At 42.8% G+C, this 24,524-nt stretch overlaps 1 protein-coding gene across 4 annotated transcripts in view; it reads right to left on the minus strand.

Annotated features, from left to right (window-relative positions):
• Window positions 1-967: 967 nt before the first annotated feature.
• Window positions 968-24,524, minus strand: part of HERC2 (HECT and RLD domain containing E3 ubiquitin protein ligase 2) — a 235,293-nt gene continuing 211,736 nt past the window's right edge. For all 4 annotated transcript variants that reach the window (XM_055326875.1, XM_055326874.1, XM_055326876.1 and 1 more), the window contains 14 exons: window positions 22,153-22,330; window positions 21,157-21,318; window positions 18,951-19,042; window positions 18,611-18,750; window positions 14,211-14,398; window positions 13,499-13,696; window positions 10,717-10,800; window positions 6,516-6,657; window positions 6,155-6,349; window positions 5,383-5,495; window positions 4,637-4,827; window positions 3,429-3,534; window positions 2,834-3,046; window positions 968-1,761 (listed from right to left, as the gene is read on the minus strand). In XM_055326875.1, coding sequence (XP_055182850.1) covers window positions 1,489-1,761; window positions 2,834-3,046; window positions 3,429-3,534; window positions 4,637-4,827; window positions 5,383-5,495; window positions 6,155-6,349; window positions 6,516-6,657; window positions 10,717-10,800; window positions 13,499-13,696; window positions 14,211-14,398; window positions 18,611-18,750; window positions 18,951-19,042; window positions 21,157-21,318; window positions 22,153-22,330 — 2,275 coding nt within the window. In that variant the 3' untranslated portion in view covers window positions 968-1,488. The remainder of the gene's footprint in view (window positions 1,762-2,833; window positions 3,047-3,428; window positions 3,535-4,636; window positions 4,828-5,382; window positions 5,496-6,154; window positions 6,350-6,515; window positions 6,658-10,716; window positions 10,801-13,498; window positions 13,697-14,210; window positions 14,399-18,610; window positions 18,751-18,950; window positions 19,043-21,156; window positions 21,319-22,152; window positions 22,331-24,524) is intronic.

The raw sequence follows: 24,524 nt of genomic DNA on the forward strand, positions 1-24,524 counted from the left end.
CTACCTCATGGACAACAAGACCAGAAACATCCCCCTGACCTCAGGCCAATGGGGCAGGAATCAGGACAGGCAGAGGGGGAGGACAGAGGAACAGACCTCGAAGGCTCCGGGTCCCAGCTCCCCATGCCAGCCACTCCCGTTAACCTTCCCATTCTTTTAAAAATTTTTTTTAATTTTTATTTATTTATGATAGTCAGAGAGAGAGAGAGAGAGAGAGAGAGAGAGAGAGAGAGGCAGAGACATAGGCAGAGGGAGAAGCTGGCTCCATGCACCGGGAGCCCGACGTGGGACTCGATCCTGGGTCTCCAGGATCACGCCCTGGGCCAAAGGCAGGTGCTAAACACCACTGCGCCACCCAGGGATCCCCTTCCCATTCTTTTAATGCCCATTCCTCCTTCATCACCACAGTGAGTTTGGTTTTTGCAATAAAAAAGTCTGCACTAGGGGATCCCTGGGTGGCTCAGCGGTTTAGCGCCTGCCTTTGGCCCAGCACATCACCCTGGAGTCCCGGGATCGAGTCCCGCGTCAGGCTCCCTGCATGGAGCCTGCTTCTCTCTCTGCCTGTGTCTCTGCCCCCCCCTCTCTCTTTCTATCATAAATAAATAAAATCTTAAAAAAAAAAGTCTGCACTAGATTGGAACGTCTTTAACTGATGCCTTATCGAGGACTATTTTTTGGCTGTAGCACATCCACCAGTGCTAATCTAACCAGGTAAGAAAATTCAGCTTACAATTTTATGACAGATGTTTTATTCATAGGGATTTAAAATTTAGGGATATACAGAACATAAACATTATATATAGTACACTTTCTATGATAGATACTGCTCACAGAAAGGCCTCAATTCAAGTTACATACCATATATGTTAAAATGTGCACCTGGGGAGAAGAGGGAGACCAATGGCTTTTTGTTTCAGTTTTGGTTTGGTTAAAATAACCTATGGATGCATTCAAGTAATACTGATCATTTAATGTTCAAAAAACTTTTAATAAACAAATTCAGGGTAATATTAATCGAAATATTTATAATACGATTTAATCATTACACAGTATTTCCAATGTACAATCAACACAATGCACAACACTTGGAAAGAAGAAAAAAGAAAAAAGACACAACCTATTGCACCCACAAGTAAAAAGGCTTTTTATTCACTTTGGGAATGCTGCAATTCAGTATTTATATAAACATTTACATACTGTAGTAAACACAGAAGTCCTACATGTAATGCAGCATTTTATGGGTGAGAAGACCCTTTTAAGTCTCAAAAATAAATGTTAGTGTCCACATAGTGCCCCACATGAAGGCTGATTTTCCAATCATTATTCCATTCATGGTTCAATCATGAGTGATCAGTCTCCCTGCCCACCCCCATGCATTTTAGAGACCTAATATTTCTCATTAAACATACTACCTCCTGCAGTCTAAACTGCAGTACTCTGCCTCCTTGCTTAGTCTCCTGGTGACTTGATGAATGGCATTTCTCCATCTCAGTGTCCTGTTAAATAATCCTGCGTAGAGTCTGAAGCAAATGAATCCACATCCTCATTCTCTGAGTCATCACTGCTATCATCAGCAGCTGGTTCTCCCGTAAGGGCTATGCGAGCATAATCATCTGTGTCTATCGATTTGCAAAAGTGGATGGCATATTTCAGTTTCTCTTCCAGTACCTGCTTACAGGAGTACCTAGGCAACTTCAGCAAAAAGAAGCAAGTGTAGGACTCAGGAAGGAAGTGGTCAGGAGGGTTGTATTTATCCAATACCTATTAATGAAAAAATGTTAAATAATCAGAGACTATGTATAAGGACAGGTAAAGCTGTGATCTATTTTATCAAGTTCATTAGATTCTTGATTCTCACAAAAACCGTATTTGACTAAGAATAACAAAGTATCAGAAAACAAATACTCTAGCCAATTTTATAAATTAAAAGGAGCAACTCAGTAATTCCTAGGACTTATAGTCAAAAATAGCAGTTGGTTACAGTGGCAATTACTTTTGATAAATCAGTGCTGTGAACAGGGCCTGGCACAAGGCAGGCAGAGGATGCAGGCTCAGCACACACTCACATGGGGAATTCTTGAACCCACTAGCCCCTTTTCAACTACTACAGGTAAGACACTATGAAGCCAACAAGAATTGTGGACGAAACCCAGGAATTACCTACTTTTGGAGAGAAAACCTACATGTTGCTCTCAAAGATCTGACAAACGACCACTATTGCAACCCCAGTCAGAGATTGAAGTCAGGCTGTGCTCAGGAAGGAGCCCATTCCTAAATATGTTCAAGCATGCAGGGAGAATGGACTCTCCACCCCAATCTGCCCCTCCAAGGAAGTCCTCCATTGCCACAGTATTGCTACCTGGAAAGTCACACATGATGCCTCAGGATAGAGGAGGGAGAGGGAGGTTGAGACACTTCACCCCATGACTCAACAGATAAACCAAGCCTGTTTCTGACCATTGGACCAGAGTTAGAACTCAAAGCAAAACTCTTGTTCTCAATCAGATGGGTGCTCTTATTTTTCTCAGTAAGCAATATTACTTAATTTACCTAATTTCACCAGAGAATCAAATATATGCTTTAAATGACACGTGTGTGCAAAATCTCAAATACGCTGACATAATAGCAGTATCTTTTGGTGGTGGCCGGATTAATTTTCCAGAAGTAGAAAGTGAGACCTAAGATCTATAAATATAAAATCTTGAGCAATCAAATCAAAGTTGGGCGTGCTTTTTATTATTTCCAGGAAGAAGGAAAAACCACCTAACACAAGCGTCCCAATTTCCAATCTGCTGCAAGATCATGTGCAAGGAGCATGCCCCCACAATCGCACCTGGATGACAAAGTCTCTGCCCCGGAAGTCGGCGATGGTCCTAGGCAATCTCGTCCGGCCCCACACAAAGCGAAGGAAGAGGGAACGCTCTGTGTTTGAGAAGGACTCCATCACCTCCCAGAACCACTGGATCAGGGATGCAGAAGGCTCGATCCCTTTGTATGTTGCCACTGACTTTAAGAGATGCAGGGGGATATCCGGGCTCCCACACACCTGCAGGAGGGCACACTGTCAAAGCCGGCTGACATTTTTGACTTTTTAATTCCGTACAGTCAATCATTCTTTCTACCAAGGACTGTTTGGGGCAGGATGTGGGTGAGAGCCAGAGTGGATGACTGCGAGGACAGGTTCCATGTGTTCAGGTGGACGTGTTACCTGACCCTGTGTCCCACTCTGGTCCAGGATGGGGGGTTTCGAGGGAGGGAGGAGGCAAGCAGGAAACATCCACTTTTCAAACATGTTTTCACTTAACAGGCATGAGCATATTTCAGATGTAAATTAAGTGCAAGATTTAACCAAGAAATTAATTAGTGGCACTGATTTGGTGGCTTAATCTGCAAAAGGCAGTCCAGGGCAGTAGCACTCAGGGGCATACCATTGTCTCCAATTCATATCCGGTAAACAGAGAAAGAAGGGGGACAGGCACAACTCGGGCCATTCCCTCCCGAACAGCAGCCACCTGCTCATCAAATTCATGGAGTCTGAAAGAAAAAACTCACTTTACATTTCTATCTTTGGTAACGTAGATCTTGTCCTGCTCATACCAAGCCTTACACACAAATGATCACAGCATGTATCTTATAAAGATGGCATCACGAAACTTCTCACCCACTAAGTTTACCTATACTGGTACATAGAATATAATCTTCAAAACTACATACAGCTTCCAAGACACAATTTTTTTTTTAAAGATTTTATTTATTTATTCGAGAGAGAGAGAGAGAGAGAGAGAGAGAGAGAGAGAGAGAGAGAAAGGGAAGCAGACTTCCCACGGGAAGCCCCATGTGGGACTTGACCCCAGGACTCCATGATCACACCCTGGGCCAAAGGCAGGCGCTAAACCACTGAGCCACCCAGGCATCCCACAATTCTTAATACTTATTGCATACCTAGGAGGGAGCCAGAATTAGATGTGCATCATCAGAGAACCAGGCTCCACAGCACCCACAGTAAGAACCCTCTGGAAGCAGATACTGCATTTAGGGCCCTCATGACAGGAGAGTTAGGGCACAAGGCAGAAATGAACACAGAGGGACAGCACAGCACACTTGCTGGGACCACCCACAACCAGAACTCAGCAAGCAAAGTCCACCCAATGTGCAGTCTCACCACAACACCTGGCCAGGTGCTTCTGGAGAACAAGGTCCACTGTATGGACCTGTAATGTCGGTGGAAGCAGCAATGAGTAGCAGAAGCTATGTTGGTGGTGCTGCTGACCTGCCACACAGCAACCATGCAGCTCGCTGGTGTGAGGGCCAGGCAGGTAACACAGTGCTGCCCAAGAGAGCTCAGACCACAGAGGGGCACCCACAGGTCTTATGACTTCTGCCGGGACAGCTCCCAAAACAGGACAATTCTATCTACCTTGGTTTTCTAGTCAGAGCTAGGAATCTCAGGCAAGAATGACTACTCTGAATCGGATTACAAGATAAGCTTTGATGACTACAGATCAGTAGTGATTGGAACTAAGTCCATCAGCATTTTACTGTAAGGTATTTCTGAAAAATGCAGCCATCCAAGCAAACTATTTCCTATTTTTGTTATTTACTGAATCAAAACAATGGAGGGCAGATGACCACATACCTGTAGTTTATTGCCAGCCGGACATACTCTGCACGGTTGTCCAGGGTGATGTGTGTGTACTTGGAGCTCAGCTGGATGTCCTGGCCACTTGCACTTGGCACAGTAAAGGGCAGGCTCATGGCCTCAAACTCCTCTGATGTGGCTTCATTGTCACGGATGTACATGAGTCCAGGGATAAAATCTTTATCAACCTTTTAAGGGAAAAAAGGGAGTCCGTATATTGTCAGGGTCCTTACCACACCTCTGACTGCAGTTCACACTTGAGATGTTCAGCCATAAGGGGACATCAGTCTGCACTGAGCATACCTTAAGGCTATTGGTGCATTCATTATATATGCCAGGAAATAAAAGAGACCAGCAGTGAGAAGGTACTTCACCTAGGGAGGAGCTGAGAAAAAAGCCTATAATTCAAGGAAGTCCTCACAGCCACTGGTTGGAGACAAATCCCATCCTACAATCATGGTACCAAGGGAGGATGGCCACAGGGAAGATGCTGGGTGTGGTCAACCAGTCAAGTCTCTCCACGTGAAAACCAAGCCACCACCCAGCCACTCGCAAGCTCTGCTCCTCCATAGGAAAACTGGTGAACTCTCTTATCTAACAAGATTTCAATTTGCAAAACACCACAAAATAGATGGTCTATCAAGTTGTAGAAGCAAACTGGCCTTATATCCACAGATCTTCTTTGCTACTGGGAAGTAGTCTAAGTGTCACACTTCCCCATCCCTGCGTTTCCTGGTGGTTACCTCGCTGAGGTCTGCAATGGTAAGGCTCATCCCAGCCAGCTGCTTCCAGACAGGCTCGGCCAGGTTGAGGCTCAGGGGACTCCCAGTCCGGATAGCAATGCCCAGTAACACACCTGTTCATTCAAGGCACAAGTAACAGGAGATACTTGAAATCAATGATAAAACATCAACACCAGACACTAGCTCTACACTGGGCCTCTAAACCAGTGCTATTCAAATTCATGGAGACAGGTCCATCCTCAAAACATTTTGTCCTATTCTAAATTCTTTGTTTCCTTTTGTTCCTATGGGCCTAGTTTTTAACTTCTCCTCTTCCTACCAATAGGTATAAGGCCACAGAGAGACCAATGCCCATTCCTGAGATTCCCCAATCTGAGATAAGATCAAGGCAAAACAAACAGATGGAGTTTCTTAAGCAAGGTGGGTACAGTACCTGGAGAGGCAAAGGAGCACCCAGCACAGATATTTATGGAACAGGAGGGAGAAACTGACCAACTACCAAAACCCCCTCAGGTCTGATCTCAAGTTTCAGATACATTTAAACTGCAGAAACACGGTATTTCAGATCTTCTGAGTGCCAAAGATACTTTCTGGCCCTTACCACCCAGCTGCTCACTGATGGTTAGTCTTGGCATGTCCCTGTGGCTGCACACTGAAAACCTAAAACCAAATACTCAAAATATCTGTTATTCTCAAGACAGAATAGACATTAAGTTAAGTGGGCACACACAGCCACATAACTGAGGCATCATGACCACGCAAGAAAGCCCACCCAGAAAGCGGAACATGTTGGTGTGCACAGGTGCCCTGGCAGCCGGGCTGAACAGGTAGCAGTCTCGGTTGGCCCCTGACTCATCTCTCCCATTGGGCGTCACAATCAGAAGCGGAGTGAGTCCATTCTGCAGTTCTTCACAGATCTCGGCTATGGACTCACTATAGCCACCGCCACAGTCATCCACAGATTCACCTTGAGGGAAGGAAGAGTCAGCAACTCATAGTCATGCCAGCAAAGCCCTGCAGGGTGCAGCTAGATGGACTTTTCAGCTCTCCCTCTAATGCCCACTGCACTACTCTATGGGCTCAGACTGCCAACCCTCAGGATCACAGGCCCATGAGTGCATACAAGTTCTCACCCACAAACTTGACTTTCCAGACCCGGTGAGGGAGGAGGAGGCTGTCAGGACTAAATGAGCTCATCTTAGCACACATCTGCCCAAAGACAGACTTGGTCCCATCAGGCCCTGCGAGGCCACCTTTACTCCTTGAACGTTTGACCTAGAGAGGAGAAAAGAAATAAATATGAAACAGCTGCAGTGGAAGAAAGCACACAGCTAACTATCTTCCACAGGTAACCAGTCCTGGGACACCAATGGCAATGGCAACAATAAGCCCTATAGCCACTCACCCTTTGTTACCCTTTATTCTACCCTGGTCACCAGGGTAGAAGTCCAGCTAGCACAGGCTGCTGGACCTGAAGAGCTGTCATGAGAGGAGCCCACAGACAGCAGCATTCAGATGCCGCTGCAATCTCTCAACAGAACAAAGCAAAACCCACAGGTAACACCTGTACAAGATTGAAGAGCTTCTAGGCTAAGCCTCATTTCTCTATGACGCCTCCCTTGAGGCACGTCATGTCCCTCACTTCTGGAACACAAACCCTCTGAGAACCTCAAAGACTGGTCTCACATTCTTTTCCCCTCCTTGACACCGTATGTTTATCTGCTCGGGACTCATACACAGGATGCCTGCTGAACAGCTGTGCCAATGGAAACTCTGCTATAATCATAGGAGGTATGGCCCCTGCTCACCTGAATGCATGCAGCATGTTGCCACAGCACAGCACCCCTTAAGTCTGGTTGTGTTTAAGTAAATATTCCCTCAAGAAATCACAGACCTCAGCTGGCCATTCACAGTGTAGTGGCAGCCCATGTGGTAACTACAATATGATTCATCCCCGCACTTCATAACTTTAACCATAGCCAATCACTTTAACATACTGCCTTGGCCTCCATGAATAAGATGCCAGGAACTCCAAAAGTAGCCCTCCTTCACAGACTATCAGCACTCTGAGCTTCAAACCAAATGGCTGAGACCAAACCTGGAAACACCATCTCAGCCAGAACAGAACTTCCTCACTCTCCTTACTCATCTGCATGTATCCTACTCCAACCCTTGTGGTCACTGCATCTCCCCCAAGTACAATCACTTTTCCTACCTATATTTTTCATCCTAAGCTAAGATTTTCAAACAGATCAAAGAACCCTCAAGGCCCTCACCTGGTATGGACTCAGTAACCCTACAGTTTTGTAGGCTATACAGTGCTTCAGAATAACCTGAGAAGCTCAGTCTAAAATAATGGCAAACTGAAAAGTTAAAGGAAAAAATGTTCATAATAATGTACTTTTCTGTTGTCTCCTGCAGCTGAACTCTCACAATCCTTTTTTTTTCTTTAAAGATTTTATTTATTTATTCATGAGAGACACAGAGAAAGATAGGCAGAGACACACAAAGAGAAGCAGGCTCCATGCAGGGAGCCCGATGTGGGACTTAATCCTGAGACTCCAGGATCACACCCTGGGCTGAAGGCAGGCACTCAACCACTGAGCCCCCCAAGCGTCCCACAATCCTTAACTTCTTAGTAAATTCTAGGGTGAGTTTAAATAGCTAATTCTTACACACAAATAATCATGAACAAGATTTATGAATAATGACAATAGTTTCCTATGGAATGAAATGTTGTTTGTGCCACACGTTTTGACTGTATGTTCACCAATGTGATTTAAATTAAACCTCTAGTTCTTTAAGGTACTGAATATCCCTGGGGGAAACTAAGCTAAAGAAAGGAAGACCGATGTGTCCACCCATAAGAAACAAGACGCAGATCCAGCTTCTCACTGTCACATCATCTCCATTTCAATACCAATTAACAGAGACTGATGTTCTTAATCCTTCCGAAGGATTTAAATGGCTATGAGAACATAACTGACTCCCCAAAGACAGGAACCTGTGTACCTGTGGCTACTTCCGGATAGTAGGAATATAGATCATTTTAACTGCCTTTAATCTGAATTTTCCAAATTTTCAGAAATGAACATGCTCAATAATTCTGCAATAAATTTTAAATTAAAAAAATTTATGTACAATGATTTTCAGATTCTGTTATAAACCAAATCATAATCAAACAAAGAAAAACCTCCAGGAACATGTCTATGTTTTAGTGTCTCTAGAACACTTTGCACAGATGGTATGAAAATATCTACAATGGCATCCCTATGGAAGAAAGCGGATGCCCGAAACAACCTGTGGCCATGGGGAAGCTGACACACTTTTCTGGATCAACTGGTATCTTGAATTCAACTTGGATTCATGGAATACCTCCCACTCTCACCCTGTATTCTATTTTTTATTAAAAAAAAAAGCCAATTCTATGTCCAACTTTGTGGAAGATCTTTCTGCCTTTAGGAGGGAAATATGAAATCTGAACTGAAGAGGACTTAGCTCTGGTAGCAGAGGGCCACTGGGTAAACTGGAGCAGCCATGGCATGCTGCACTGAAGGTTGTTTATGTGCCTTTTAAAAATGCTAATATGAATTTATCCTTTTATCCATTCTATTTTTTCAAACACGTACTGAACATTTTTGTAACACAAGGTGCTATGCTGGAACATAAAGACGAGAAGGAAAAGAGGTATCCAAACACGATGAGTACAAAATCTGAGATGAGATCAAGACAGAAAAGGCATGCCTAACCTGGGTTCCAGGTCACCAAGCTCAATGATGCCAAAAGCCCTAGATATGAAGACCCATATCTGGCTGCTGGCCCTGACTAGGCACCTGTATGTGGTTGAGGCAGGCATGTGATCCTAGGAATGCCCAACCATCTGTGTTAGTTGAGCTTTCCTCACTTACAAACTTCAGTGTTTAATACCTAGTAATGTAGAGTAAATAAAAATGATCCCCCAAGGTGGGGAAATAAAATCCTTTTTATAAACCTAATTAAACAGCGCATTTGTTTGTAGAATGGGCTGACTGACTTCAAGCTTAGCATTAAAGAGTCTGACGTCAGTGAAGAGACTACTTCCTTCAGTGTGGTCACATGTGTTCTCCAACAAATGACAAGATGTTGTGTCTTAATCCAAAATGCCCCCAAGAACAACTCTGGAGAAACATCTAATCATATAACCAACATCAGGGTAAAAATCATGTGTTAATATAAAGCAACAAAGAATTTGTTCTTCCTAACTCTGTTTCTGTTCCAAGAGCTGGGGGCATTCATTTGCATGTTAAATGTCAAGTGCACACAATATCATCATCAGTGCTCAAATTCTCGTTTTTTTTTTTTTAAGATTTTATTTATTTCTTCATGAGAATACACAGAGAGAGAGAGAGAGAGGCAGAGACACAGGCAGAGGGAGAAGCAAGCTCCATGCAGGGAGCCTGACGTGGGACTCGATCCTGGGTCTCCAAGATCATGCCCTGGGCTGAAGGCGGCGCTAAACCGTTGAGCCACCTGGGCTGCCCTTCTCTTCTTTTTAATTCATTTTTTAAACGGTAAGCTTATCTATACTTGGCAGTAGTATTAATTCAGAAATGGCCTACTTTTCATTCCTCCAGTCCTAGAGAACAGTATTAGTGATTCTGGTCTATTAAGTGGGCAAAGAAAGCTATCGGAGCCAGAACAGGTATGAGGCTGGTGGGAATGGGAAACTGCCCTCATGGACAATTTGAGGTATGGAGCAACTCTACTGGCCCTGCTTCTCAGAACCTAATACAAAGAGGGCAACTGAAGACATATTTGGGTTGGGGCTGTGCTGAGAAGCCTTGCTCTATATCCCAGAAAAGGGCACAGACTTCCAGCCTCCTGCAGAAATCTAACAGAAAACTAAGAAAACATGGGATAGCTGGTCAGTAAAAATAATCAAGCAGTCCCACTGTAAGGCAAGAAGAGGTGCTTACAATGTAAGAAGGGGAAGAAACAGCACATTACAAAAGAGAGGCATCCAGTTTCAGTTATAACAAACACACCTCCAAATGTCAGCAGTCATTATCACTACATAGTAGAAATATGGTCCTTTTTACTTTCCCTCATTGCTTATCCATATGCATACTTCTGGATTATCTGAAATAAGTCTTTCTTTCTTCTGTTATACAGAAAACAATTTATATTCCCAATTGGAACCCTCAACACCACAGAATATCACAGATAGGTGGCATCTTGCTCTCTAAAGCAAGGGCACGAGAAAGTTTGCTCTTCTCCCAGGCTACAGGGGCCATGACTCCCAATGAAACCACCCCATCTGAGAAGTGTCAGACTCAGAACCATTTCTACTGTTACCTGAATCCGGTTCAACTCTACCACAGGACCATGCTGGCGATCTCGCACCATAGTTGCTTGTACCACTTTTCGGAAAGCTGCCTCCTAAAACATGACACACAAAATTTAGAATCTGATATAGGAAATATTATTACTGCATAGATAAACCATGTCATCGTTTTGTTTTAAATATCCTTTCCTAAAAGTCAAATTTTCTTAAGAACAGTAATTACAAACTCTTTTTTGAATTGTGAGGTGGTGTCAGGGGCATGGCCTTGAACCCATGCACAAACTTATGCAGAGACTCACCCAGTGCTATCTACTCACAGTCTGGAGGCAAGAGTAGCCCACCACACTCTGGAGACAGAATGAGAAAGGCCAGAGTCTGGCACACATCTGGTCTTAGGACTCAGGTCAGGCCCACAAGATTGACTAAAAAACCAAGGGCTCCCAGACTACAACAGCATGAGTGGCAAGAGTAACATTAAACACTATCCCTCAGTGTCACAGTTCTAACAAAACCACAAAACAGCAGCAGGGCCAGGGAGTCCTGTAGGTCAAGCCAGGCTTGGGGTGAGGATGGGGAGACCAATGAAGGAGGAATATATATAGGTTCAATATACTGAAAGAAACCTGGAATACCCAAGGCAAGACAGCAAGAAAAGAGAGTGGGGCCCACTGTCACCCAGGTAGAGGCAGGCCTGCCATGCTCATATGGAGTAGGACACAGGCAGCAACAGTGAGGACAGGAGTAGGGAAGGGGACTCAAGAGATTCAAAGGAGGTAGGGTCAGTGGGAGTCGCAGGTCTCTGCCAAGTGGATGACCTTACCCTTGTCCAGAGACAGGGTGGCTGGGGGAGTACAAGGTACCTGCAACAGGGTCTAGGCCCCTCTCCCAGCTCAGAACTCCAACCTCTGAAAGCAGAAAGGGTACGAGTCCTAAACAGCCCAAGGAGGTGGCCTCAGAAGTACAGAAGATTTAGTGAGGGTATCATAGAGGCAAGCAGCCCACAGAGGCGAACCCATCTCGGCACAAAGGGGCTCACAGAGGTGTACCCGTCCGTCACCATGTAACCTTATATAATACCTACCAGCTACTCTGGCCCTCCACCTACCATGACAACCTCTGCTTTACTAACTGCTCAGCCCAGAGCCAAGGGCAATTTCTCCTCCACAGGAATATGCATTTCTTTTCTCTGAATGGCGCTACCCAGACTGGCTCTTCTATGGCACTCTCTTGCGTCTGTGCTCTGAATAGCATCCTGGTAATAAATCTCCATGGTCACAAACAACACCCACTCCCCAAATTTTCCAACAATGTGATCCTTTCCCACCCAGGACCAGAACAGAGGCCAATTACACATTCCCTGCCACTGAGGGTATCTGCTAGACTCCTGCTGTCCTGCCCCCGTACTCACAGCCTGCAGAGCACTCATGCAGTCTATGTGGGACACATCCTGCCCCTTGCTTGGTTTTCTCCCTATGAGGGAAGGCCTCTTCCCCTAGTGGCCTATTATCACCTTTATTCAAACAGATTAAAAACATGGTAAAACTTTTTATTACTTTTATTTTTACTTTTTATTATTAAATACTTCAGTATTTTTTTATTATTAAAATATGTCTGGAGTAAAGTTTCATATCAGTGTTACCTACACACAATTTCTTCCCGTTCTCCATCATCATAGAGATGTTACCATTACCACAGTCCTTATCAATGTCAACTGGTCTCTAAACTACACATGAAAATAAAATGTGTATACTAGTCCCCTTCAGCTAAGTGCAAACAAAGCCAATCCCGAGTGGGGAAAAAAATCTGCTTTGGACAGGACTCCAAAACATGTAGATTTTATTATCATGAAAAAACACCATATGGGGCTCTTGGGCTCAGTCAGTATAGCATCCAACTCTTCGGCTCAGATCATGATCTCATGGGCCATGGGATCAAGCCCCAAGTCCTGGTCCGTGCTCAGCATGGAGTCTGCTTGAGATTCACTCCCTCTGCTCCTTCTCCCACTTGTGCATGTGTGAGTACTCTCTCTAATAAATAAATCTTAAATAATAATAAAATAAAAATTAAAAAAGACCATAATCAATGATAACAAATTAGGTCACAAAATAAGTCTCAGAATCATAAACTTATCAGGAGTTCTCAAATCTGATCTCTATGCTTTTTTATTTGGCACAGATATTTCCCCTATGACACAATGGTTCTTTCAGAAAATCCCATCAATCTGCTTGCCAGAAACTTAATTCCTGTATCCGGCATCCTATTTCTAGAAAGCTCAATTACAAATGTCGATGAGTCAAAATTTGTTGATTTTTAGATGTCCTCATTTGTGATTCTATTCACAGCCTGTTAAATTATCCTTTGACAAGGAATCTCTACATATCCTGCGTGGTACTGAAGTTTCATCTAAATAATCTAGAATATCTGGCACCCTCTGCTGCACATCCCTGGGGAAGAAGTTAGCTCATTCTTCCTTCCTACTGCCAGTGGGGATTTGCCATAATGTCTCAAGGCTAGCCAGGCAGAGAATATTGCCAAGAAGGTTTAGTTCTGCAAACCACCCCACCCTTTTGGGGAAAATGCTGTACCACACTATTAATTTTTAATGTAAGCTCTAAAAGAGAAGATATTTTTGTCTGTTTTTCATTGTAGTCTGAGCACCCAGAACACAGCCTGGCATGATGCTCAATGAACATCTGCTGAATAAGCTATATTCTACATATTCCCAGTTTGGGGATTTTTGTTGGATTAAAATCTACTGAAAATACTAGTTTTGCCTACAGCAAAGATTGCTACCTTTCCCTGGGATATCAGAATTCCTCGTAGAGTGTCAAATCCCACAGAAGGCCCAAGTCCAGTTTCATCTAGAGAGCCCTCCAGGTCGAACATGGGGATACAGGGGCAGAAGAGCTCTGAGATGTGATGTAGCAGCAGCAGCCGATTCCTCAATGCTATTATGGGGATTTCCTGCAAGTAATTGTATTCCATGGGAACCTGAAACGTTAAGATTGCATTAAGTCAGTTTAGATGCCAAATGCACAAATAAGCCATAGTTTATAGATGAATTCTGAAAACAGAAAAGCATCGTGACTTCTGAGTCTGGTGTTAAAAACCCTCATTGTTTTTAGAATGATATTCTGGCTAGTCTGACTGCTTGAGTCAGGCAGTGTAAATCAAGAAAAATGCTAAAAAAAATTAGCCTACAGAAATATATTTACTAAGGAATGTGTGCAGCTTGTACTGTCAGAATGGTGTTGTATAGTTTATAAGATTTAGAATGAAAGTGACACATTGACATATATGGGATGTTGGTTACAGTGAATATTAAGGTTCTTAAAAGTACTGTTTTTCATATTATGAACCTGAATTATTTTCAGTGGAACACCTCTGTAAATACATAATGGAAAATGAAGTGTGAGTGTGGCTTACATGCATAATTCAATACCCAGATAGTGACTTCCTCGCTACTTGTATACCTCCTAGCCGACCTGGTCCAACCAGTACTGACCTGTGCAGGAAGCTTTCCAGCGCTGGCAGGCTTGCTGGTTGACCAGGCAAGAGTGTGTGCTGAGCCACAGGCCACGCGGTTGACCTTCTTACCCTGAAGGGCAGCTACCAATCGAGGCCTCTGGATAGCATTTGTAGTTCCATCTCCCAGTTGTCCCTCATCATTGTCACCCCACGTATAAACTTCTCCTAAATAAAGTGAATTTAGAACAAGAACTTGTATACTAGGACTAAAGAATGCACAACCACCACCATTTTCCCATCACAATCATCACTCCCTTCAATGGGATGTTGGTGGCCAACTGTCTGAATGTTAACTTCATGTGTGACCTACATGTCTCTAATCACAGCATCCAAAGACATAGCACACTTTTCAGAACTCCTGATAGCCCCTGCTGGACAAGAGGCACAAGACTCTGGTCTTAAAAATCCAATAGCATGTGTTTACAAGACTAAGCATATCATTGCAGCAGTTCTTAATCAGAACAAGTAATGGTAAAACAGATTGTAATATCCTTAATTGGACAAATTAATTTTTTTATGTTGAATGGAGGGAAAAAATCAGTTTTTTAAAAAACACAACTTCTTTTTTTAAAGGAAACATAGTTCTTCCTATAGTTATTTATAGCCTAAACATGAAAATCATCATTGATGAGAATCCTGTTTTTCAGTGTACTATGCTATATCCCAACCATGAAACACCACTAAGAAAACTGCTCTAAAGGTAAGGTCATTCAGTGACTAAAATAGAAATGAGGTTAGCTGCCATATCCACAAAGACTCCTCAGGGAGCCATGCAGCCACACGAAGCACTCTGTAAAGTGCGATGTCTGCATGATCAAGGGCAGCGTGCTTGTGTCCTGCCCCTTCCCACTCTGGACAGTTCAATCCTAAAGTCACTGGACAGGTATCATAGCACAAGGAAGAAAAGGAGAATTTCTCTGCAGATGTACAGCTGGATACAGAAAATCACAGTCCACAAGTGACAAAAACCTCCATATATGGGGGGGGGGGTCCCAGTGTGGAGAATTAGCTGAAGCACAGAGACCAGTACCCCATGTGTGGGGGTAGCCCAGAGTGGGCAGTCACACCCCGAGATGGATGAGGATTCATTCAGGGGAGAGGGCTAAGGCAATGATGGGATACTGGTCACACGCAGGCAGAGTGACTGAGAATCACTACATTAAGGATAATGAAATTCAGGATTCTCACCAAAAGAGAAAGGAGTTCTAAGTATGGAAAGAGAGAAAATTAGAATGAACCCTATGGTACAGAACTGGAACCTGGGGTCCTGGTACGAATGTGTGATATTCAATATACATAACATAAATACAAAAATAACACAGATATAAATTTGTATATTTTTTACATATGTATTCCCTGGCTCTGTGCACTGAGGAGGCCTGGGAGCACTGACATTCCAAAAGCAATGAGCACAGCTATCAATCTGCTCTGTCTTCTAAAACCATTCTCCTCTAAAGACATTAGGGCTCCTTGGGGAAATGGTCAATGCTAGGCATGGGCCATGAGGAGTCAAGAAGACGACAGGGTGTCTTATTGTGCCACAAAGCAAGGACGTATTCAATGAATGATGAGCACACACCAACAAATAAAACTAGTTTAATAAGGCCAATTTGAGCATCAAAGTCAGTAACAGTAACAGATTACATATAATCCATTAAATAAAGTAGGAAACCATGAGTCCCACATAGATGTAAGTGAAAAAACAAACATTTGATGAGAATAAAATATTCAATGAGAAAGGGATATTTAAACATTTTGAAATATCCTCCCAAATACTTATTAGTCACAAAGGATGTTCATAGTGGAAAAGTCTGGCAGCCACTACCTTAATCAAGTGATTGAAGTTACCACCACTGGTAATGGGACAAAAAGAAACTGCATGTCACCTGATGAATTAAGAATGAAGAATACAGCATGAATTAAGATCAAAGGTGAGCAACTTGAATCTACTGAGGAGATATCAGACAAACTCAAATTGAGGGATGTTCTACAAAGTAACAAGCCTATAATCTTCAAACATTTCACAATCCAAAAAACTTAGGAAGACTGAGTGTCAAAGAATGATATTCAGACAACTAAGGATTGCCTCAGAGTAGAGGAGACAAGAACAAGTCTCAGCTAAATGTAACCTGTGTTGTAATATGAATGGGTATGATAATCAGGTACAATAATAACCAATGTGAATTTCCCAAATGGACAGCTGTGCTGGGAAGTTTTTTTTGTTTTGTTTTGTTTTTTAACTTATTCATGAGACACACACACACACACACACACACACACACACAGAAAGAGGCAGAGACACAGGCAGAGGGAGAAGCAGGCTCCATGCAGGAAGCCTGATGTGGGACTCAATCCCGGATCTCCAGGATCAGGCCCTGGGCTGAAGGCGGCGCTAAACCGCTGAGCCATCTGGGCTGCCCGAGATTGTTTAGTAGTGTCCCTGTTTGTAGGAAATACACACTCAAATGTTCAGGGGAGGGATCCCTGGGTGGCTCAGTGGTTTAGTGTTTCAGTGGTTTAGTGCCTGCCCGGGGCGTGATCCTGTAGTCCCGGGATCGGGTCCCACATCAGACTCCCTGCATGGAGCCTGCTTCTCCCTCTGCCTATGTCTCTGCCTCTCTCTCTCTCTCTCTCTCTCTGTGTGTGTGTGTGTGTGTCTCATGAATAAATAAATAAAATCTTGGAAAAAAAAAATGTTCAGGGTGATGGGCAGCACCTGACTCTCACAGATCAAAAAAAGGTCTTTGTTCTGCACTTCGACTGTTCTCTGTGTGATGTGCTTCAAAAATTTAAAGAATAAAAATAAAGCAAATAAAAAATGTGTTCTAAGTTCTTTTTTTTAAAGATTTTATTTATTCATGAAAGACACAAAGATATAGGTAGAGACATAGACAGAGGGAGAAGCAGGCTCCTTGTGGGGAGCCCAATATGGGACTCCATCCCAGGACCCTGGGATCACGACCTGAGCCAAGGGCAGATGCCCAACCACTGAGCCACTCAGGTATCCCTAGGTTATAAGTTCTTAAGAACTACAATGTCAGTCCACAATAGGCCATTAAAATTGATTATCTATTTATGAAACTCTTCCATCAATGAAACAATTAAAGGGTACATATTTGTATAATTCATCAAAGGATTTAAAAGGGAAAAAACTTTAAAAGGGAAAAAATTTAAAAGGGAAAAAACAAAGGATTTAAAAGGGGGAAAAAATTTGTTACTGCCATAACAAATTGCCACAACTACAGTTCTTTCAGTTCTGTAGGTCAGAAGTCCAACATGAGTCTGACTAGGCTAGCGACTAGGTATCAGAAGGCTGCATCCTTTCTGGATGCTCTAGGGGAGAACCCATATCCTTGCTCATTCAGGCTGTTGGAAGAATTAAATTCTTTGGAGGACCGTGGTCCTGTTTCCTTGTGGGCTGGCAGCTGACAGCTGTTCCTAGCTTCCAGAGGCTACCCACATTATGGGGTCCCTTTCCTCCATCTTTGTAGCAACAACAGTGGATCAAGACCTTTCACACTTCGAAAAATCTCTCCTGCCTCATCTCTCTGACTCCTCTGCCTCCATTTCTGCTGTGAAAAGTCTGTGTAATTAAACCAGCCCACCTAATAACACAGAAGAATTTCCATATTGTAATGTCAGCTGATTATCAACCTTAATTCCATCTGTACAGTTCCTTTTGCCATTGTGCTGGGGTCTTCAAGACTACCTTCAGGTTTGCTGATTCATTGGGTAAACTCTCAGATCTCAGCATATAGTCATACTCAGCTACAGTAACAGTGAAAGGACATGAAGAAAAATCAAGAAAAGGGAAAAGGCACACAGGGTGGGGGGGGGGGAGTCCAGAGGAAAGCAGGTACAAGCTTCCAATGATGCTATGCCAGTGGAATTACACAGGACAAGCTTAATTCCTTGAACAATGAGTTGTGACAACACACATAAAGTACCATTTACCAAGGAAGCTTATTAGAGACTTGGGTTTTCATTATGGCTGTCACATGGGCATTTCTGCCTGGCATATACTTAGGTTCCACCAAAGACCACACTGTGCAGTTTAGGCACAGCAAGGCCTCTTATCAATTAGGGAAGGGAGGTTCCCAGAGGCCAGCTGAGGGCCACCTTGCAAGCACCCCTTCGTAAGGACAGCAGTATCAGATGTGCTCTATCCACTCTGTTGTGCTCAGCCGTGAAACAGAACACACTCACAAGTATTAGCACCAGGGGCTGAAGATGACAAGAGCCAAAGCCCTACTCATCACAGAAATTCTCAGATATAATGTAATTACTCCCCACTCCTTACAACTATATATATTATCCCTGAGCAGACCTCCTGGATTTTAAAGGCCTCTGTGTTACAACGTTGGGCCTGCCACTTACCGTCCTCAGTGCAGCATACACAGTGCAGGGAGCCAGTGGCAATAGCAATGACTTTCTTTCCTTGCAACCCCTGGACCTGCCGAGGTCTTCTAACATGGTCATCAGATCCATGGCCCAGCCTGTGGTAGTCACCTTTGCCCCTGCACAGAAGGAAATACAGAATTATGAGTGCAAGGCCCTGTCATTTACCACCCTGCCCACCCCCCCTCAGCTTAACCACCACACTTCAGGACACAGGCCTGCTACAGAAGTTACATCCCAATCTATGAAATGTCAGTTAATGTAACTTCACTTTAGCAATCTGGGTTTGGTGTAATTAAACAAACAGAATCTTACATACCAAGTATAAACAGCACCAGATTTGGTAAGGGCAACAGAAAACTGGGATCCACATTCTACTTTAACCACCCCAAGGCCTGTAAGAGAATCAATCTAGAAAGGAAAAAGATTCAATTAGACTGAATCAAGGTTTTTGCTGACTGCTGCAAACACACAGAGACTAAACTGAATCTAATAAGGAACTCTGAAAACCCTTACTCAGGTCAAATATTTCATACAACTTAAAATCCTACTCCAAAAAAAAAAAAAAAAATCCTACTCCACTTAACCAAGTAAGTGTTCTTAGGAGGAGCAGGAATGCCCGGCTCTGAAGGCACACATGCGGCACTCGGCCAGAGCCCACGCTCTGCATAATGAGACTCAGCATGTGGCACTACAAATGGACATGTTACAGTTGAAGGTCTGTGATCATTTCCCCCCAGAATCCACCCTCCCAATTCCATTTCTCTTTGTGGTGTGATGGTCCCATTCTCCAGCAAGTCCTGTACTTCTCTTCTGCCCTCCAGCCCTCTCAGACCTACAGGCCCACAGGAGAGGAGCCGCAATTAATGGGGAGGACAGTTGGCCAAGAGGACGAGGGCTCTGGCCTTTAGACAAGCCCTATCTCTCTATCTAGATCAATTAAATTAAATATGACCTTGGTCAGGCCAATACTGGAACTCACCTCTACCCCTGTACACTTGGGGATCCAGGCCTCACTAGGGCTCACACTCACCTAGTCATCACCTTTTCTCACTCAGCAAGCTATGTCCTATTATCCTATTATCCATTCTAAAACTTAAAATCATATTTGATTTTAAATTTAAATTAATCAAAACAAACAATTCTCCTAGTTCTCTCCTTACCTTCAGCTCTGTCACAATCACATCAGCAATGATCTCCATCTCCTCAAGATCCTAACCCCTGAAAGTGCAAAGCCTGTGTCTAAACTTTCCTGGCGTAAGAAACTCCACACCAATTTTTTCATAAATTTGGAAACCCTAAGTAACCTGTAACATGGTTAAAATATCATACACCAGCAAGAGAAAAGGAACAAGAGATGATAAGACCAAGGAGGAAGCCCTGAGCTTCTGGTTCTCCAGCAGCACCCAAGGCACAGGGGTGCCTCCAGGGACATCTCTACCAGGTTTTAGCTCCACATAGCACCAGCCAAAACCACTCTCTGCAGTGATGGAAATGTGCTGTGCCCACAATGCCCAATAAGGAAGCCACTAGACACATACAGCTCCTGAGCACATGAAAGGTGGCCAGTGTGAGCACGGAAGTAAATTTTAACTTTAACTACTCTTAACTGAATTAAATTTAAACTTAAATAGCCACATATGGCCAACAGCTACTGTACTGGACAGTATAGCTCTGGGAAGAAAAGCTATGCAGTTCTAGCCTAGGCTCTTGTCCAATCTGAGGGGGTCTCTGGTAGAATGCTGCCCTCCAGGGCTGCCTGTGCACCATGGAGATCTCTATCACACACATACAGGCCCAGATTCTTAACAAGATTGAACACCAAGCAGAGAACAGTTTCTAGTTTTCTTTCACAGCACACACACAACAAATCCACAGCAAAGCACCTCAGCTAAATGGCCCTGTTGTGTTCATGCACTGAAGGCAGCACATTAGTCAGCACATGATCTAAACACATCAATGAATTTAATCTCTGCCAATTGCCCATTCACAAGGGCAAGACAGTCTCACAAAGTTAAGAAATTGCTCAGTCATGCAGGTCACATGGAGAAAAGCAATCTGATTCGCTAACCCAGCCTTGTAACCTTATCTCTTGGCTTGTCACAGGGTGTCCATTTAAATCAGCTTCTGGCTAAGCTAGATGCAACCCTTCCAGCAAGTACTATTAAATCCACTGCTACAAAACTCTGTAAATTGAAAAGACCATGAACAACTTGTTATCCTTTTCCTCAAACAGGTCTACATACTACATAAAACCCCAAGTCTCACTAAATTACATAAATTTCCCAAGACTTAAAATACCTCAATACCTTTGGGCTTTTCACTCACTTTTTACTCAAATACCCATTATATTTTCTGCAAAGAAGGTAAAGATGAGGTTAAAATACTCCTGAGAAACATGCAGAGCTGAACGGGGCAGTGAGCTTGCGTGCTCCTGGAAGGGCCAAGAGGGAGCTCCCAGACAGACCTGGAACCTCAGGATCATTGTGAAAGGTGCCTTTTTCCCACTGTGCAGACACAAATACCTTCATGGGTACTTTACAGCCATCACTGCCTCCTCGGCCAAGCTTGCCATAGTCCCCATCCCCCCAGGACCAGACAGTGTCATCATCAGTGAGGCAGAGGGTCTGGGCATCTCCACTGCCACAGGCAACGTCAACCACACGGTGGCCCTGCAGTGCCTCCACCTTCAGAGAAAAAGAATCAAGGTTATCTGATTGCAGTAGAAAGGAGGTTTACCTAAGGAAAGACTTTTTTTTTCTTATTTTTTTAAAAAGATTTATTTAATTATTTGAGAGAAAAAGAGAGTACTTGAGAGCAGGGGGAATGGCAGAGGGAGAGAAAGAATCTCAAGCAGATTCCCCACTAAGCACAGAGCCTGATATGGGGCTTGATCTTATGACCCTGTGATTATGACCTGAATCGAAATCAAGAGTTGGACACTTAACCAAGGCACCCTGGCACACCAGGAAAGGCTCTAATGCGCTGTTGACACTCTTTGTGTGTGGGAGGCCTGTTTTAAGCCTTTACAAAGAGTATGCAAATTTAATAATACTCTAAGATAAGAAACCAAACACATTCATCTGTTTGAACCAAATAAATCTAAACTATAGGAGGCAGGCATCAGCATCCCCAGTGAGCCAGCCTTACCACACCAAAAGTCTTATTCACTGCCTCACCCAAAATACAGTGGGCCTTCTAGAAGCCAAAGCAGTTAACTAGATGACAAGTTGTATTAGTATAAACATACATATATATATAATATAAATAAAGTATAAATAAAAGGATATTTCAAATACTCTCCTGTTTAAATGACCCACTGAATACAAACCTATTTGTAAAGTAATGAGGCTAAGGACATCAACTCTAAAACTAAAAGGAAATAAAAGAAAATACTTTTGACTTATAAAAATCATAATGACATAATGACAATGGCAAGCAGCCTCCCCCACCACTTTCACCAGGGAGGGCATGAGGAACTGCCCCAGGCCTCTGAGCATCTTCTCAAGGTGCCTTCTCACCAGCTTTGGCTTTAACTGGTCCTCACTGTCGCTGTGTCCGAGGCGGCCATACCGGCCTTTGCCCCAAGTATAGAGGTCCCCTGCTGCAGTGACGCATGCACTGTGGGCTCCACCAGCAGCAACATCAACCACTTCAATTCCTCTCAGAGACTCAATGACTCGAGGGCGGTCACATGGACTGCAAAAAAAGGTCACCAAAGAACTGAAATAGTCTTATTCTTAAATATTTTAAAAGTATTAAATGCTAGGCTTTTTGTTTGCTGTTCATTTGTTCAATGTACACCTCTCAAATCAATTGTTAATTAAAAAGAATCATTCAGACCTGAACTCAAAATTTCATAATTTCCTAAATGTCTTCTTTTATACCAGCCACCCTAACATTAGAAAGCAGAGACTTTCAGTCTAAATCAGATGCCAGGAGACTAGTGCCCAAATGTGGGCCAAGTCTGGCCCATGGCTTGTTTTTGAAAGGTCGAATAGCTTTGAATGAATTTTACCTTTTTAAAGGGTTGTTAAAAAACAAAAACAAAAACAAAAACTGAAAGAAGCATAGACAACAAAGATTGTATGTGGCTGGCCTAAAATATTTGTTACACCTGGCTCTTTACCCAAACATGTTGCCCATCCTTACTATAAATCAACATTTCATTTAAGGAGTTTTATTTTATGAATGTCAACTAGCCTACAATGTAGCAAGCACTGATAACAAACTTGTTTTGAGTTTTCAAAGTTCTTTATAATAACCTTGAATATAAGATCTCAGCCAGATGTAGGATTACAAATAGTGCTTTCCCAATCTGTAGCATGTCTTTTCAATGTGTCTTTCAAACGCCTGAAGTTCACATTTTTATGAAATCCGAATTATCTAATTTTTCTTTACTGGATCATGTTTTTGGAGTTCTATCTAAAAATCCTTAACTGACCTAAGTCACAAAGGTTTTCTCTCATGTTTTCTTCTAGAAGTTTTTAGATTTAGGTTTTACATTTATGACTACGAGTCATTTTGAGTTCATTCTTTATGGTGCAAGAAGTTCATTGCTAACTATATGGTAATCCAATTGTTCAAGACCATTTGTTGAAAAGGCTCTGTTCTCCAATAAATCGTCTGTATTTTTGTAAACTGTGCTTTGAAGTTATAAGGGAGAAATCAAGCTTCTTTTTTTCCCACAATCATTATTGAGAATTTGTGGTACATTTTTTTTAATATATTTTTTTAAAGATTTTATTTATTTATTTAGTCATGAGAAACAGAGAGGAGAGAGAGACAGAGACACAGGCAGAGAGAGAAGCAGGCTCCATGCAGGGAGCCTGACATGGCACTCGATCCCGGGTCTCCAGGATCACACCCTGGGCTGAAGGCGGCGCTAAACCGCTGAGCCACCCAGGCTGCCCTGACTTGAGTACTCTTGATGTATGTGATTTGTTTTCTGGCCCAAATTATGGTCTATATTGGCAGTTATTCCATATGGAGTTAAAAAGAAAGTGCTTTTGCTAAATCAAGTGTTCTATAAATGGTGGTTAGATCAAGCTGCTTGATAGAGTTGTTGAAGTCTTCTGAAAGATTTCCTAGCTACTTGCTCGATCACTTATTGAGGGAAGAGTATGAAAATCTCCAACTGTTACTGTGGATTTGTCTATTTCTCCCCACAACTCTATCATTTTGCTTAATTTCATGTATTTAAAAGGTCTATCATTGGTTGTGTAAACATTTAGGATTATTATGTCTCCTTGATGACTGATCACTTCATCAATACTAACTGACCCCTTTTATTCTCTCTCTCAATATTCTTTGCTCTGAAATCTACTTTGTATGATATTAATACAAGCATACTGGCTTTCTTTTGATTAGTGTTAAGCATGGTATATATCTTTGTCTTTTTACCTTTTTTTTTTTTTTAAGATTTTATTTATTCATGAGAGACACAGAAAGAGAGAGGCAGAGACACAGGCAGAAGGAGAAGCAGGCTCCATGCAGGGAGCCCAATGCAGGACTCAATCCCGGGCCTCCAGGATCACGCCCTAGACTGAAGGCAGACGCTTAACCGCTGAGCCACCCAGGCGTCCCTGTCTTTTTACTTTTAATCTATTGATGTGTCTAATTAAATTAGTTCAGGCAGCATGTTTGAGCTTGCTTTTATACCCATTCTGACAACCTCAGCCTTTTAATTGGACTGTTTAAATCACTTACATTTGATGTGATTGTTAATATATTTTTTATATCTACATCTTGCTATTATCTTTTCCTATTTGTCCTATCTGCTCACTCTATTTTTTCTTTTTTAAGAGTATTATGTTTTATGATTGCACTTTAATTTCTTTGTTGGTATATCAGGTAAAGCTTTTTGTTAGATTATATTAATATTTATTTTAGG

This window comes from Nyctereutes procyonoides, unplaced genomic scaffold, assembly GCF_905146905.1.
Source record: "Nyctereutes procyonoides isolate TBG_1078 unplaced genomic scaffold, NYPRO_anot_genome, whole genome shotgun sequence".
In the NCBI taxonomy this organism is placed as follows: Eukaryota; Metazoa; Chordata; class Mammalia; order Carnivora; family Canidae; genus Nyctereutes; species Nyctereutes procyonoides.